The sequence below is a fragment of the Paramacrobiotus metropolitanus genome, unplaced genomic scaffold (genome assembly GCF_019649055.1).
Source record: "Paramacrobiotus metropolitanus isolate TYO unplaced genomic scaffold, Prichtersi_v1.0 Parri_scaffold0000159, whole genome shotgun sequence".
Classification (NCBI taxonomy): domain Eukaryota; kingdom Metazoa; phylum Tardigrada; class Eutardigrada; order Parachela; family Macrobiotidae; genus Paramacrobiotus; species Paramacrobiotus metropolitanus.
In genome coordinates this window covers 137,318-154,015 of record NW_026570379.1, presented here as the reverse complement: position 1 = coordinate 154,015, position 16,698 = coordinate 137,318, and the positions used below count along the sequence as shown (strand labels likewise).

At 49.3% G+C, this 16,698-nt stretch overlaps 2 protein-coding genes across 3 annotated transcripts; both read left to right on the top strand.

Moving 5' to 3' along the window:
• Window positions 1–42: 42 nt before the first annotated feature.
• LOC129600001 (uncharacterized) lies at window positions 43–2,549 on the top strand. Its single transcript, XM_055498376.1, has 2 exons — window positions 43–1,429; window positions 1,491–2,549. The coding sequence occupies exons 1-2, from the start codon at window positions 223–225 to the stop codon at window positions 2,228–2,230; spliced, it is 1,947 nt and encodes a 648-aa protein (XP_055354351.1). The 5' UTR covers window positions 43–222; the 3' UTR covers window positions 2,231–2,549.
• Window positions 2,550–7,604: 5,055 nt separating this feature from the next.
• On the top strand, window positions 7,605–14,112 carry LOC129600000 (glutamate [NMDA] receptor subunit 1-like). 2 transcript variants are annotated; one of them, XM_055498374.1, is made up of 18 exons: window positions 7,605–8,265; window positions 8,563–8,979; window positions 9,033–9,431; window positions 10,091–10,273; window positions 10,354–10,742; window positions 10,808–11,054; window positions 11,143–11,281; window positions 11,353–11,519; window positions 11,599–11,838; window positions 11,903–12,137; window positions 12,195–12,267; window positions 12,331–12,338; window positions 12,394–12,461; window positions 12,533–12,690; window positions 12,746–12,924; window positions 13,014–13,267; window positions 13,366–13,658; window positions 13,721–14,112. In XM_055498374.1, the coding sequence occupies exons 2-17, from the start codon at window positions 8,902–8,904 to the stop codon at window positions 13,549–13,551; spliced, it is 3,003 nt and encodes a 1,000-aa protein (XP_055354349.1). In that variant the 5' UTR covers window positions 7,605–8,265; window positions 8,563–8,901; the 3' UTR covers window positions 13,552–13,658; window positions 13,721–14,112. The 2 variants fall into 2 exon arrangements, with proteins under 2 accessions (XP_055354349.1, XP_055354348.1); XM_055498373.1 differs by lacking the exons at window positions 13,014–13,267; window positions 13,366–13,658; window positions 13,721–14,112 and having other exon boundaries at window positions 8,560–8,979; window positions 12,331–12,461; window positions 12,746–12,886.
• Window positions 14,113–16,698: the final 2,586 nt, after the last annotated feature.

The following is a 16,698-nucleotide window of genomic DNA, read 5'->3' as shown; positions in this document are numbered from 1 at the left end:
GGAAAATTGCAGTAATAAAAATTAACAGTCATTCGAGCGATTCTTAATACAGTTGCATATATAAAAAAGTGACCTTTGTTACTTTTTATATATATAAAGTGTATTTGTATATATAAAAAGTGGTCTGTTAATAATTTTCGTGTATATTATATGCAAAGCATATATAAAAAGTGACCTTTTGCAATTTTGTGTATATATAAAGTTGCCGTTTATATTTTCGCCATGTGTATCAGCAAATCCGGGGACGCGGCCGTCCAGCCGAGCCCGTCCATCTCGGAGCTGGCCAAGCAGAGTCTGTACTTCGCCTACATCACGCAGGACCACGGCCACGCCCACCACGCCCCCTTTTCCCTGCCCTTCCTCCGCGCCAAAGCCAAGGACGAGGCGCGACTCCTCCCAAAAGGTCACCATGCCGAGATCGAGCCCGACGACGTCCTCCTGGTCAAACGCAAGGAGCCCCTCCCGGCGCCGGACACCTTCATCACCGTCGACCTCCAGAACCCCGCGAAGACCCTGGAGGTCGTCCAACCGGAGGTCGCGGCGCCGGAAGTCCCGGTGAAGGCGGGGAACCGGCGTTTCCGGTGGAATCTGTTGTGGTTCGCGGTGTTTTGCGTCGGGTTCGTGCCGCTGCCGTTGTGGCTGTCGGCGGTGTCCTGCGTGGGCGGGTACCTCGCCTCCTGCATCGTGACGGTGTGGATGTCCGTCGTGATGCTGGTGTGTGTCGGGAACGCCAGCTGGACGATGGTGCGCATGTTCCGCGCCAAGAACAAGTCCTGGCTGGAGCACTACCCGTCCCCGGAGGCCGGACAGCAGTTGGTACATTTAGTGATCATGGCCGGGTACAAGGAGCCCCTCCCGCTGATGTGCAACACCCTGGACACCTTCCGGCAGCAGACAGTCCGGGAGCGGTTGTGCGTGGTGGTCGGACTGGAGGAGAAGACCCCGGAGTTCGCCGCCAAGAAGGCCGAGCTCCTGAAACGCTATTCAGGGGACTTCCTGGACCTCCTGGTCACCCAGCACCCCTTCGGCGTCCCCGGCGAGATCCCCGGCAAGTGCAGCAACAGCAATTACGCCGCGCGGCAGGCCGTCGCCGCGATGCAGCGCAGCGGGACCATGTCCGGGGCCGTCGACGCCGGATTGGTGACGGTGACCTTATGCGACACCGACAACCTCTTCCCGCCGCGCTACTTCGAGTACCTGGGCTACGACTTCCTGCGGCGCCAGCCGGACGCCGACCGGCACGAGGTGGTGTGGCAGGCGCCGCTCTTATACAACTACGACCTGGACAAGCGCCCCTTCTTCGTGCGGGTCACCGGGATCCTCCGGGGCCTCTTCATGATGGGCATGCTCATCCCGCAGGACATCAACACCATGTCCTGCTTCTCCATGAGCCTTAATCTCCTCATCGCCGGCGACTACATCCATCCAGGTAAGACCGCCGACTTCCGGTGACCTTTCCGGGTGTCCGCGTTAACTGGTGACCTTTGCAGGCTACCAGATGGACGACATCATCTGCACCCTGCACCGCATGATCGCCCTGCACAAGCGCATCCGCATCCCGCTGATCCCCTACCCGGTGGTCAGCGGCCCCACCTCCGGCGTCGACCTCCGCCAGGAGGTCACCGAGTGGGCGCGGCAGGCGCGGCGGTGGACCATCGGGGCGGCGGAGGTCTTCCACTACTTCTGCGTCAAATGGCGCAGCTTCGACGGCTGGTCGGGGGTGCGCTACGGCGTGACCTTTACCCACTACTACGGCTTCGTCATCTGCGGGATGTCGCTCTTCTCCTTCACCAGCCTCGTCGCCTCAGCGGGCTACCACGGCGCCGGGGTGTGCGACGCGTCGGTCTACCTGGCGCCCCTGTCCCCCTACCTCATGTACGCGCCCCTGGGGGGCGTGGCCTTCTCCTACGTCATTTACCTATGGGCCTTCATCCTGGACGCCGTGGCCACCCGCGGACTGTTGAATCTCCGGGAGGACATCGGTTTTCTACGGAACGTCCTGCACTGGGCGGTGGCGCCGCTGGTGCTGCTGGCGTACAGCGCCGTGGAGTACTACGCCATCTGCGAGGTGGCGCTGCGGGGCAAGGAGGTGTGCAAGCACGGCGCCAGCAAGAAGGACGGCCTGGCCACGCCCCCTTCCTCCGCCGGGTCTCCGGCGTCGTCCACTTCCGTGTCGACGATCTCCCTCGACATGATTCATCCGCAGTTAGCCAAGCCGGGAAAATACTAAACTGTGACCTTTATGTATATTTAAATATATGCGCGTAAAAAAACTGACCAGAGTCTTTCCGCCGCCGGTGGGCAGTTTGCGGTGTTCAACTGTCTCGGCGTGTCATGATCATTCAATAGAACCTCGTTCATATATGCAGCTGATTTTAATTAAATGCTTTACATTTAAATTGCGCCAATATATGTATGGGAAAGCGAAATGTGTTCGGGAAATCAAAATTCATAAATGGAATTTTTTGTGAGCGATGCTCGTCTCTGCAACCATTGTGAATAAATATGTGCGAAATTCTGCAAAAATATACTGTAATTTACTACTCTGTTCTCGCAGATTGCACTGTTCATGAAATGAATGTGGAAAATAAAATAAAGTTGAACAGCTGATGATTTCAAGAGAGACAGCAATCAGTTTTAACGTGGAATATCTCTTCAGGAATATTACAGTATTCCATCTTTAAGGGAAGTGGCCCGATACATGGTACCAAATTCGTGAACATGCACGGAAACTTTCACTTTAGCGCACTCTCAAGCATATTTTTGTTTCGGTTTATGGTATTCTGTGGCCAGATGACTTGTATACACTGGCGTGAAAACCGTTTGTGCGCGCAACATCCGGTTCGGGAGTTATGGCTGTAAGAAATTCCCAAAAGTTTAAATGCTTTCAGGTGTACCAAAAGTCTCATTATGGACCGATCTCCTTCAAATTTTGCCTGTAAATGCGCATGGCCATGAGGATCGTTTTTACACCGATCCAGTCTTCCATGATTTTTTTCCAATTTTAAAATGAATTTTAAAATTTTTGAAATTCATTTTAAAATTTGAAAAACATGCTAGAACAGTGGATCGGTGTAAAAACGTTCTTCGTGGTTATGTGCATTTACGTGCAAAATTTGAAGGAGATCGGTCCATAATGAGACTTTTGGTACACCTGAATGCATTTAAACTTTATGGAATTTTTTTACAGCCATAACTCTTGAACCGATGTTGCTATTTCACGCCGTATACAATCATCTAACATAAAAACACAAACAAAATGCAACTAAAATGAAGTTTCGTCATGTTCCGAATATAATTACTTCCCTAAGCAGTCGTGCTGCGGATCGCCAAAGCTATGCAAATGTAGTTTTCCTGGCTTGTTTTCGACCGATTGACTATTGGTTTCTACTCGTAAATTTATGGTTTGTAGCGATGTGACGAATGATGATTCGAAACCAAACTCGGCTTCCAAACAGTGAGACGGTTCACATACATGTACTTAGAAAAATTTAATTTGGTGCGATATAATCTGTAAAACTTGTTTTCTGTTTGTATTACAGTACTAGTTTTAGGCGGAGAAAATGCTGAAATTAAATGGCGATTTAATAAAATACTGGTGGAAATAACGTTTGATCGATGACGGTGACGATCTCACTGCATTTCTTCGTTTATAACAGAAAATTTATTGTATAGAGATAATTTCTGTTAGAAATTATATTGCCAATATAATATACACTCATAATGTGTCATCTACTTGTGAACTATGATCATTGTCTTACTAGCTGATCTATGAGTGTACGGTGCACCCAGGTCACCAATCCCCTTGTTTATCAGATGTTTAGGTGCAGTAACTTACTAATATCGTGAATGTACCTAGTGCTATATAAGAAACCTGCTTGTATAACGTTGATGAACAGAACATAACAGAACAACACCAGTGTGTGCGACGCTTCCGGTTTCTGTTCCCGTGACTATAATAATCTCCTAATATAAATTCTAACAGATTATGAGACCTGCTTGTCTCTAAGCAGGAAGTTGTATCTGCCGTGTCTTACTAGTATAGTGGTTTGCTACTGTTACTGTTACGGACGCCAAGATGGCAACGTTGAAGGAGATAAAGGTCACGGTACTCAATGGCTCGAACTACGCTCGATGGAGAGTCGAAGTGGAGGACGTCTTAACTGGAGAAGGCGTGTGGAGCATTGTGGATGGAAGCAACAAGATACCAAGAAATGATCCAGCAGACGAAAAGAAGCATGCCGCTTATAATAAATGGATATCCGGAGACGGAAAAGCAAGAAGTATTCTGCGCGCAACGCTCGACGAGGTTACCTTCAATCAGGTACGCGACTGTGCAACGTCAGCAGAAATTTTGGATCGGATTAAAGAGTTAAGGAGCCGAAAACTGGATGCGACTTAATGACCGCGATGACTGAGTTTTTCGGACTGAAGTGGAAGGATAACGACGACGTTAACACCTTCATGTCAACGCTGCACGTATTGGCATCGAAGATCGACGCCTGTGGGAAAGCCGTGAAAACCAGCGATGAGTGGCTGATTTCGAAAACACTGTCCAGCCTGCCAGTTGAATACGGACCCTTTGTGGCATCATGGAACATGATGGCCGGCCCCGACAAAGATGAGCGTCTTCCGTGAAAAGCTGATGTCAACAGAACAGATGATCAAGACCCAGGAAGAAAATCGTGGATATCCTAAAGGACCTTTTGGATCAGCCTATTCCAGCTATAACCAGAGAGAAAGAGAGAATCCGAACCGATCAAACCGATCCGACCGATCTAACCGATCCGACCGATCTAACCGATCCGACCATTTTAACCGATCTGACCATATGAACCGATCTGACCGATCTGACCGACCGACCGATCTAACCAATCAAACCGATCAAACCGACCAGTTCCAGTGTAACTACTGCGGAATGGAAGGACATACGACCAGACAGTGCCCAACCTGTCCTGCTTGTGCCAACTGTGGAATCGTTGGACATAAAGCCCAGTATTGCCGACGTGAACGCGTGAGAGAATCAATGTAAAGATATCAAGGATCCGAATCAAGAACCTTTGGAACCAGTGTGCATTTCAGTGGATATGGCGCGCTGGGTGAAGGGGGGTGTTAGAAATTATATTGCCAATATAATATACACTCATAATGTGTCATCTACTTGTGAACTATGATCATTGTCTTACTAGCTGATCTATGAGTGTACGGTGCACCCAGGTCACCAATCCCCTTGTTTATCAGATGTTTAGGTGCAGTAACTTACTAATATCGTGAATGTACCTAGTGCTATATAAGAAACCTGCTTGTATAACGTTGATGAACAGAACATAACAGAACAACACCAGTGTGTGCGACGCTTCCGGTTTCTGTTCCCGTGACTATAATAATCTCCTAATATAAATTCTAACAATTTCCAAATGCACGTTTATTAATTCGTCGACAATGCCGTTGGACATCATTCCGGAAAATTTCTAAATAGTGGCCTGTCCCAAGTAAACAGTTACATTTCCCTGCGGTGGCAGGCGACAATGGGTCGTTTCCGCCTCGGGCGGTCAGTTGCGTTGTTGAACTGTCCGGGCGTGTTCGTGCAACAAAGCGGCGCTATATCCTACCGCACCGAGCGCAAGTCTCATGCATAACTGATTTTAACGAATGAGATATGACAATAATACTGTAAGCAAAAACACATACGCACATGGTACATACTTGCACACGTACCGTACACATACAAGAAATACAGCAAATGCGCAAAGAAATTCCCAGCGTCTCGGATCGCTGGGAAAAATGTATAGTTGTATACATTGGCACTATCGCTCAACACAGCGCGTTCTGCCAGCGTTGGCGTGAGTGTGCACTTGCAGCGTGGGCCAGGCGCGTTGGAGTGGATCCGGAGCGGCGCGCCGGCAGATCGGTGCTGTGCAGCGGGGCCAGCTGCAGTCGATCCTGCCTGTCTATCATCCCTCCATCGCGGCGCATTATGAATGTGGGCCGACTGTCTTCCTTCCGGGCCTCTCTGCCTCTACAGCCTGTATACATACAGTGATACACGTATATATACATACACACAACGCGGACGCTGCTCAACAACCGATCACTTGCGCTATATATTCGAGACAGCTGATCACCCGTGCCTCCAATTTCTTCACGATACTTCGAAGTATTGTACACACATTCCAAAAGAAATTTTTTGCTTTGTCCTGACTTTGCATTTGACCTTTACGCGAAATGTGCATATGCATATATATAATTGTGAAATCATGCAATGCGTTCATACATACACCAGTACATAATCATAATTATCATTTTTTGGATTTTTATTGGTCAAATCAAACTCATACAGAACTGTTAGAGAAAAAACACAAAACTACAACAGCAAAAGTTCATGCAGTTTATCCTGCCCTTCCATCGTGCCCAGCACTGACGCTGCATTTCCCCTTTGGATTTCTATCGACAACCGCTGCCGCAGAAATTCATGCGAACGTCCTTCTCCCGTTTGCTGTTTAAGTCTTTTCCCTAGCTCTTTGATGATTGCAATCGCCGAAGGTCCCCATGAACCAAGCGTCTCGAAGGCAATCGGCACGAAAAGGTAACGGCCATCCAGATAAGAGTAAAATCTGGATTTCTTTTCCTCTGCTTGCACTGCGGCCGCTCCCGCAATGGCGGAAGTAGCTTTTACATGCGACGGCGCAACCGTGTCTACGCATGTTATGTCCCATGCTAGACACAACCCGCGTTTCCAAGCGAATGTCGTGCAACCGTCCGGGCGGCGTTCGGTGGTGTGAGAGGTGCCGCGCGGCTCGAGTTTTGCAGGTACGCCAGCGGATACAAAACTTCTGCAAAATATGCTGTTCAATCCTCCGTGACGCGGAAGCCGTCCGGCGGAATAGGTACACGACAGCCCGTGGTGCCCATAACCGTCAACTGCTTTATGGCATTTAGCACAGTCATGAGGGTCGCAGATTGTGGCCCCAAGGCGGAGACCAACGCTGATCTTTAGTTCGTCGTCGCCTAGTAGATTGCCGATGTGGGCCGAGGGCAACGCGTTAAGCCAGAGGCCGGCTTCCGGCCTAGACTGGGCAAGTAAACGCGCTGTATTGATCTCATCGCCTTGAAACAATTGCAGCAGGGTGGATAAGGAGATGTTGCATAATGGTAGATCCCAGGCCTTCTGGGACTTCCGGAATGGGGGTTCTGGGATTACTGGCTGAGAAGCTTTGAATTTCCAAGACTCTTGAGCATCGGTAACATCTTTGACGTTGAGCTCCGGAAGTAGCGCGGACAGCAAGCCGGATACGGAATGAATCGAAGCCAAGAAGGCTGGTAAAGATAATTCTTCCGACCGGCGGAAGAATTATCATTTATAGATTTGTATTGTGTATATATGTGTTAATGTGTACATGTTATGTGGATGTATATTTATACATATGTTGTTTTATATGTGTACATGTCTATACATATTTTTACATATGCATTTGATGTACGAGTGTATGTCTTGTATACATAACATTCTGGAAATATTTGTGCCTCCAAAAAACAGGAACACGCCGGTGATCGTCTGTTGAAAATATATAGCGAAAGTGATCAGTTGTTGAGAAAACTGCAAGTATATGTGGAGTTCTGTGCAGCGGATCGATGGATGCCAACGGACCCGGCCTGGCAACACAGCCGCGTTGGTGGCCCGGGACGGCGATCGATCGGATCATTGGGATGCGCCGAACCGGCGCTGCGTGGGGCCAGAGCGCGCTGGAAGGATGCACGGGCAAATCGGCGAGCGTCTCTGTCAGCGCTGTTGGCGTGCGAGTGTGAGTGTTGTGCTGCGGGTTGGGCTAATAATAGCACGGCCGTTTGCGCTGGGATCCTGCGTGCCGCGGCTGCATATGCCACTGGTATATCGCATCCGCGCCGTGAAGTGCCGTGTGTGTAGACTGTAGAGTACACTTGTCGGGTATCTTCCCTTTCGGGGCTTCCGCTTACTTTTCACCTGACCGATAGTTGCCAATAACTGCCTCTAATAGCTCTTCCTCACTGCGATCAACTTGGTCGTTTAAAAGACAGCCAAAGTTGACATCTGCCTTTCGCTCCTTGCTCACCGTTCAGAAGCCCATCAGTTACCATTACACACGAAAATTATTATCTTGTACAGATTAATCAGTTAATCGGCAGCGCAATGGCTCCATAATTTAATAACACGGGATGATTATTTATGCGTGGAGCGGATTTGCGCAAGTGTCACTGTTAAACGACACCGGTGTCGCCTTCAAGCAGGTGAGTCTGTCTGCCGGTTTCAGTGTGACTCTCTCTGCGCTGTGTGTACGCTGGTATATCCGCATGCGCCAATCAGCAACAGTGTCTTTGTTTAATTATATCCGACTTTAACTGTTTAGCATATGAAGGACTTTATTTGTTAGCTGCTCACCCAATGAGAAAGTCGTACAATCACTTCAGCCTTTTACATGCGCTGTACGGTACATTTAATTACAGTATACACAAACATCAGTGATAGGCATAGTATAACGTGTGTCTTTAGATTAATGTCCGTCTTGACAACAATTTTTTTAGCAGCGAAGAAAAACAGTCTCCTTGTTGTCCTCTTCTCCCGTCGTGCCTGTGAGCGTGCACGCAGGCCCACGCAGCACACTTAACTGGCTGGCAATTGAGTCCGCGGAGATAATCAATCGATCAAGTGGCAGAAGGAGCGCACACAGCGTTGCCGAGCCGGCACATCTGCACAGTACACTGCATAATCATCTGCGCCCCGCTTAATCCCGACTTGATCCCTCCGCGCGCGCGGCGTCGTCCGCACCCAACCCACGTCTTCCTTTCCTCTTATCGCGCCACTCTATCAGCCTGACAATGGCGCCATATGCGGCGGAAGGAGTATAAGGGACGCGCGGCATACTAATGGATCTCCGCGTCGTCCTGTGCGCCCTCTTCTTCTCCCTCGTCGATTTCAGTCCCGGGCCGACCGTCGCCGCGCAGGTCGGTTTAGAAATATTTAGAAATGTTTAGAAATATTGAGGAATAATTTCCAGGAAGTCCCGCCCGAGCCGCCGCTGCGTATCCGCATCGGGGCGCTGCTGGACAGCGAGGAGCACCGGCGTTTCTTCCTGCGCAGTTTAACCGAGGCGGCCGGCACCTGGCAGCCGCCGCTGCGGACGCTGGAGGGCCGGCGCATTTTGCTCAACGCTACTGCTGGCCTCGTCCACAGCAATCCCATCGCCACAGCCCTCCAGGTCTGCGAGCGGCTAATGGGCGAAGGCGAGGGTGACCGGCTGCACGCTCTTCTCATACTGGAGCCGGCGGGGACGACGGTGACCGGCCCGGCGCCGGACCAGTTTCAGTTGGCGGCGGCCGCCGTCTCCTACACCATGGGCTTCTATCGCATCCCGATCATCGGGCTGGCCAACCGCGACAGTGCCTTCTCCGACAAGGTACGTGCGCTTCGCTCGGCAGATCACGTCAATCGATACGGTTGAGTAGCGGTGATCGTAAATCATAATAAACGCACATTCCGGCTGATGCGCTACTTCAACGCGCAGTGCATTTACTAGATTAATTTTCAAGTGCATATCGTTCTATCGAGGAATACCCCTGCCTCCAACAGCGAGCAAAACGCGCCGGCTAGCGGTAGCATTCCATTTCGTTCCCTTAGCATCTAACGCTATTTCTGAACATTTCTAAATATTTCTAAATATTTCTAAATATTTCTAAATGATTCTACATATTTCTAAATATTTCTAAATATTTCTACATATTTCTAAATATTTCTACATATTTCTAAATATTTCTCAATATTTCTCAATTTCTCAATATTTCTCACTATTTCTCACTATTTCTAAATATTTCTAAATATTTCTAAATATTTCTAAATATTTCTAAATATTTCTAAATATTTCTAAATATTTCTAAATATTTCTAAATATTTCTAAATATTTCTAAATATTTCTAAATATTTCTAAATATTTCTAAATATTTCTAAATATTTCTAAATATTTCTAAATATTTCCAAATATTTCTAAATATTTCTAAATATTTCTAAATATTTCTAAATATTTCTAATGATGGTAAAGTGCCGATCGACCTTTGGTAGAACATCCATCGCAGCTTTTTGCGGACGGTGCCGGCGTACTTCCAGCAAGCAGACGTATGGGTGAAGCTGGTCGTTGAATTGGGTTGGAAGAATGTAATGGTGCTCAGCAGCAGCAGTCCCAACGGGCGGATGCTGCTGGCGCGCCTGCAGAGTCAGATGGAGAAAGAGGACAAGGACATTGCGGTGCGTGCGTTAACTTTCTATTTATCATAGTTTGGCTGTCGGTTAACCGGCTCATGTTGTAATAGTATTATTATGAACAGATTGAACGCGTCGTGGAGTTTGAAGCCGGCGGCGGCAATCTGTCGCGCGAGATGCGCCCAATTGTAGAGGCCCAGAGCCGCGTCTTCCTGGTGTACGCTGACCGGGCCGAGAGCGATCTGCTCTTCCAACAAGCTCAACTACTTGGGCTGACCGGTGCCGGTCACGTCTGGATCGTCACCGAGCAGGCTCTCAGCTCCCCGTACTGCCCCCTCGGCGCGCTGGGCCTCACGCTGCAGTTCAGCCGCAACACGCAGGCGCACATCACCGACGCCGTTCACCTCCTGCTGCATGCCCTGACCGCTGCCTACGCTGAGAAGACGCTGGCGCCGGCGCCCACTTCCTGCTCCGATACCGCCGTGCCTTGGACCGATGGGCCCTTCTTCTGGCAGTACGTCCTTCGTTTGCAGTACGTACATTTCTCCATGACCTTTCGCTATGTTTCCCACTTTCCAGGACCCTCCTAAAGCAGGAGCTGATACGCGGCGCCACCGGCCATGTGGCGCTGGACGACGTCGGGGACCGGCGCAGCGCCGACTACCAGGTGGTGAATATTCAGAGCGGCCGCCAGCCGGTGGTGGTTGGGCACGCCCAGACACTGCCGGTCAACGACGTCCGTCTGACGCTGGACCGCCGGAAGATCCTGTGGCCGGGGGAGACGCGGGAGGTCCCCAAGGGACTCATCGTCCCCAACCACTTAAAGGTAAGGACCCATAATCTCCACAGGATGCCTCTCAAATCTCAATCGATCGATAAATCAAGCACTCAGTCAATAATTTATTACGGAATAGGTGTTGACTCTACGGGAGGCGCCCTTCACCACGGTGGAAGCCGGCTGGATGGAGGGCGGTCTCCTCAACACCAGCTGGTGCGCGGAACGCTTCCACGGCCTCGTCGGTTATTCCAACCGCTCCCTTAACGCCACCACCGGTACGCATATGCTGTTGCAACACTCGTTCCCACGCTCTGTTATTCTTGGGAAAACTTTTCCTCTTTGACAGAATCGGTGACCGAGCGCATGCGGATTGCCGGGAAAGAGTATTTCGCCTACTGCTGCTGGGGTTACAGCATGGATCTCCTGCAGAAGCTCGCCGGCGAGCTCAACTTCACGTATGACCTCTTCATTTCGACGCACACACCCTACATTGCCGCAGACACCAAAGGCAGGGTACGGTGTACATTCACATTCGACGGGTAGATTAGGAATGTAACTTATTAACAAGCTGATAAGTCAGACACTTGAACAGTACACCGCCGCCTCGACGGCGGCCAACATCATTCTGGGCCGGAATGTGTCGCTGCCGATGGGGAGCGCGACCGCGACCCCGGCTGCCGGTGATCCGCCGCTGTCCGGCATCCTCCGCGACCTGATAGAGGAGGCCGGTGACATGGCGGTGGCGGCGCTGACCATCACGCCGGAGCACGCCAAGTTCGTGGAGTTCTCCAAGCCCTTCAAGTACCTGGGCATCACCATCCTGGAGAAAAAGGTGCGCCCGTGCCTCGTCTTAGGCAACCGATCAGTTTAGATTGACACTGATGATGATCTTTTAGCCACCGTCCTCCTCGACGCTCAACTCCTTCTTCCAGCCTTTCCAGGAGGATTTGTGGGTGCTGGTGATGGTCTCCCTGCACGTGGTGGCCGTGTCGCTGTACCTGCTGGACAGGTTCAGCCCTTTCTCGCGCTACCGCCTGACGGAGGACGGGGAGACGGAGGACGACGCGCTCAATCTCAGCAGCGCCATGTGGTTCGCCTGGGGCGTCTTGCTTAACAGCGGCATCGGCGAGGGTGAGCCGCGTCCATTGAATCATCGCTTCCGATCATAACTGCTTCGATTCTTAACAGGCACGCCACGCAGCTTCGGCGGACGCGTGCTGGGCATGGTGTGGGCCGGCTTCGCCATGATCATGGTCGCATCGTACGTCCAACTAAGAATATTTTATTCCGGTGACCTTTGTTCTAATCGGGCTTGTTTTTACAGATATACCGGTACGCAACCGATTCATCGCTGTTTGAAGCATGAGGATAATCACTTTGTTTGCAGCCAATTTGGCGGCGTTTTTGGTGTTGGACCGCCCGCAGTCCGTTCTCAGCGGCATCAACGATGCGCGGGTAGGGAGAGCTAAGCGCTGCTTTATTTGCCGTAAAAAATTCTAAGAATTTTAAGAGCTATCATTGTGTAGCTGCGCAATCCGACGGAAAATTACGTCTTCGCGACGGTCCGCGGCAGCGCTGTGGACCAGTACTTCCGGCGGCAGGTGGAGCTGGCCACCATGTACCGCATCATGGAGAAGCACAACTATGACAGCGCCGAACTGGCCGTGCAGGCGGTGCGCAATGGGTGGGTACATGTCACTGGCGGCGGTGGGCGGCCGTTGACTTGTCTCCTGGTCTAGGACACTGAAGGCCTTCATCTTCGACTCGGCCCGCCTGGAGTTCGAGGCGGCCAACGACAGCACCTGCGAGCTGGTCACCACCGGTGAACTCTTCGGACGATCCGGCTACGGCGTGGCACTGCGGAAGAACAGTCCCTGGACGGCAAAGGTCACGCTGACCATCCTCGGCTTTCATGAAAGTACGTCTAGTGTACCGTGCGCCGATGGCTGTACAATTAAGAAACCTAAGAAATCTAAGAAACCAAGTGGTATTGGGTGTCTTCGGCAGCCGGGTACATGGAGAGCCTGGACAACAAGTACATCTACATGCGCAACGAGACCAAATGCGTGGCCGACCAGAACGCGCCGGCCACGCTGGGCCTGGAGAACATGAAAGGTGTCTTCATCCTGGTGGGTATGGGCATCGGCGGCGGTGTCATCCTCATCATCATCGAGATCAGCTACAAACGCCAACAAGTGCGCCAGCAGCGCAAGGCCCGGTTGGCGCGAATGGCCTTCGACCGTTGGCGGCGCTTCGTCGAGGTACGTTGGGGGAGGGTCATACCTCCGCCCCCGGGGGTGACACTTGCTTGTCCGTAATCTAAGAAACCTAAGAAATCTAAGAAAAACTTGGTGTGCAGCGGAAGCGGAAAAGCCGGCAGCGCGGCATCCTCAACCGCGCCAACACCAGCATCGGCCGGTTCACGGTGCCGCTGGCCAGCAGCGACACGGACCCCGGCCTCCTCAAGGAACTGGCCGACCGGCCGCTGTCGCATCCCTCGCCCAAACGGATGATCCGCGGACACACCGTGTCGGCTGCGCTCTAACCTAACAGACCGACGCCGAATGATACCGCCCACTCCGTCCGATTCCAACCTGAATTTGTCTCCTCCCACATGTTTTCCTTTACAACGAAGACATCAACAGCACTCCGGTAATTATCACGTATACTTTAACGTCTATAAAAGGTCACCGACGCCGTATCTTTTTTAATAGGTGGCCGATCGACGTGGTCCGAAGATAAGCTAAAAGGTCACCGATGCCGGTCGTCAATTGTCCTGCACGGTTTACCTTTTAACGGGTTTTCTACTGATTATGACCGCCTTGACACGGAGCGTGTCGCGCTACCTGTACTTCCAGATTGCCTGACTTCCTCAAATCTTTCACTTGTGATAATAACGGTTCACGTTTGTATCTCGCTAGAATGCGCCGTCATCGTTTAACGGAGTTTTGTTCTTCTTCTCGCTAACCTTTCTATTCTTTTTTCATTAGTGATACTGGTTTTATCAGTGTGGTTGTACAATTCATGATAAACCTATGTGCTTTGCGCTGTCTACTGACGCACCCGAAATGATCGATCACTTTTATTGACTATAAAAATTGTTTCCAATTCCATGACCGGTTACAGCATATTGTACATGCGCGCGCAGCAGTGGTCAGTGGTCACTGACAGTGTAATGTATTTCCAACGTCCAGATCGTGTTTTACATGTATATGCGCCAAGAGGACAGGCATGTGGCCGGTGCAGCGTATGTACAGGTACGCCGACGGATTGGACATTTGTCGGTCTAGGATGTACTATGTAGAGGTAGCCCTTTCGTTCCTCATACGGCAAGCAACGACGCAAACGACACCCTTGGTGTCGATTATCACCTGTGCCTAAGCGCTCACCGTCAAACACTTTACCGTTTTGCCCGCATTTTGGCGTAATCAACGTGAACACAGACAACTTACTCTAGCCATATTTCTGTTAGTGCATTTTCAGTTCCTGTTGTGTTGGAGTAAAGATTGTTCTCGTGTAACAAGTTGTTCTTCCCTCCCGCCCACCCTCTTGGGAGAGGAGACGGGGGGTTGTTTTAGCAAGGACGGCGGGGCCGGTTGCGCCGGTGTCCCGTGTTCCGGTGCTAGTGTCTTCACCCAGTGCCCAAATAAAACTGAATCGTTACGCGCTGCTGTTGTTGTTACCGTAGACTGCGTTAAATAGAATTAGCACAGCTAATTCCGGTTAACGCAGCGGAGGCGACCAAATAGATCGCCTCCGTATAGAGAACATATAGAACGGGTTTCCGATTGTTTGCGCGTATTGTCTTAAGGCCATGGCTAGTTCGGCTTTGATCAAAAGGTGCCATTTTGCAAAAAGAAGCGGCTATATAGATTGAAGTTTGCTCTATTAGATGGCAGCATTATCAAAGTTATGAAACTGCAGGGTTATGAAATATAAATTTTTCAAATTAGCTGCCTAAACTGAATAATGGTGCAAGCAGTGACTGGCCCGGCTTACCATTACAAACGCTTATGTAAGCTAGCGCACCTGCGATGAAATCAATGGAGAACGCAGAATTGTGATCCACATCTTTTGTTTTACTGACAGCCATAAAACCGAGCACTGGTCAGTGAAATGAAAGCAAACACCGAAGACAATAGATTTTGATCACACCGAAGTGTGGTAGGAAGCGAACAATCGGCTGTCTGGACAGTCACTATGGTTTGGTTTGTGTGGTGGGCTAAAACAGTCAACGTGCCTTTGACTGATGTAAACTTGCATGAACTGTCGAAGGCTACCGTTCAAAATGCACCAAATGAAGTTTGAAAACTAACTCCTAATTCAGGGGATATAACAAAATTGTGAAACTTGATGCATTGGATTAAGAAAAACCATGGAAGTATAATTGCGAGAGCGATTTTGAAAAAAATCGTTTTTACTCAAGTTATATACGGAAATCGAAACCCTAAAAGTGTTTTTTCAAGTTTTTGAAGTTTAAAATTTTTTTATCAAAAAAAGCCCTCGCAAGGTGCAGGAGAACTGCGTTTACGATTTTCTGGGTGGTTTATCTCAAATTCTGTATGGTTCCCTGCAGACTAGTTAATTTTTTAACGTGATTTTTTCGATTCAAACTTTAAACTGTGTGTTGTAAACCGATCTTACCAGTTTTAAGTTGTGAATTTTTCTCGATTTAAACTGGACAGACAGATGTATCGAGAAAGAGATACGATTTTAAAAAACTTATAAAACCGGCCTTCTTCATCTGAATTAAGCCGAACTAGCCTTGGCCTTAATGGAACATACCATGTGCAAAACTCTGGCAAATCACAGGTCTTACTTGGCTCGATCTACAAATGGTACGCGGTAGGTCCTGAATGTATACTAAAGTAGCCAGCCTGTGATCTGTGATTATAGCATCTGACGTGTTAGTAATGCTTTGGACCGTTTTACTGTAGTCACCGGCACTGAAAGTAGAATTGTACTATCCCCCGTGGCACGAGACCGCTGCCGCATTAACCAGATTAAGAATGCTGAGAACGACTTTTCTTTAAATATGCTAAAACATTTTATGAAGGTTCAGTACGGCAAATTTTCTCCATTATGTTCATTTTTTACCTTCTTTACGAGGTGGAAATTCCAATTTAGCAGTAAATTTGCATGATGACCTTTGTCATTGCATTGAATCAATGCAATGATTCAATGCCATGACAAAGATCATCATGCAAATTGGTAGCGATAATGGTAATACAAATATCGATCGGGCTAGCGCGTGGCCAGTTGTGTTCGAGGTATGGAAGAATGAAAGAAATTAGAAAATATGTAGAATACTTCGTACAGCAATAAAATAGATGTTGAGAAAAATATTTCAAATGTAAAATCCCAGCGAGGCCAGCTGCAAAATTACTATTTTAAACATGTAAAAATGCGGATAGCTTTCACGCTTTCCGGTTAAATTCGACCAGTTTTACAAAAATTGTGAGAACGACCGTAATTTTTCTTTTGTTGGTCTTTTTCACGTTTTTAGTATAACTTCATGTTGCCGATGTAACCGACTCCGAGCTTGCATTTTTTTGTACGATAGCCTGTCGTGTATAAAGGAAAGACGTTGTATAAAGGAAATCTTCAAATCATACACATACCGACCACGACACAATCGGTAAGATGCTCTATCTCACACTGTAGGGAAAATGGGATGGCCTTTACTACGAAG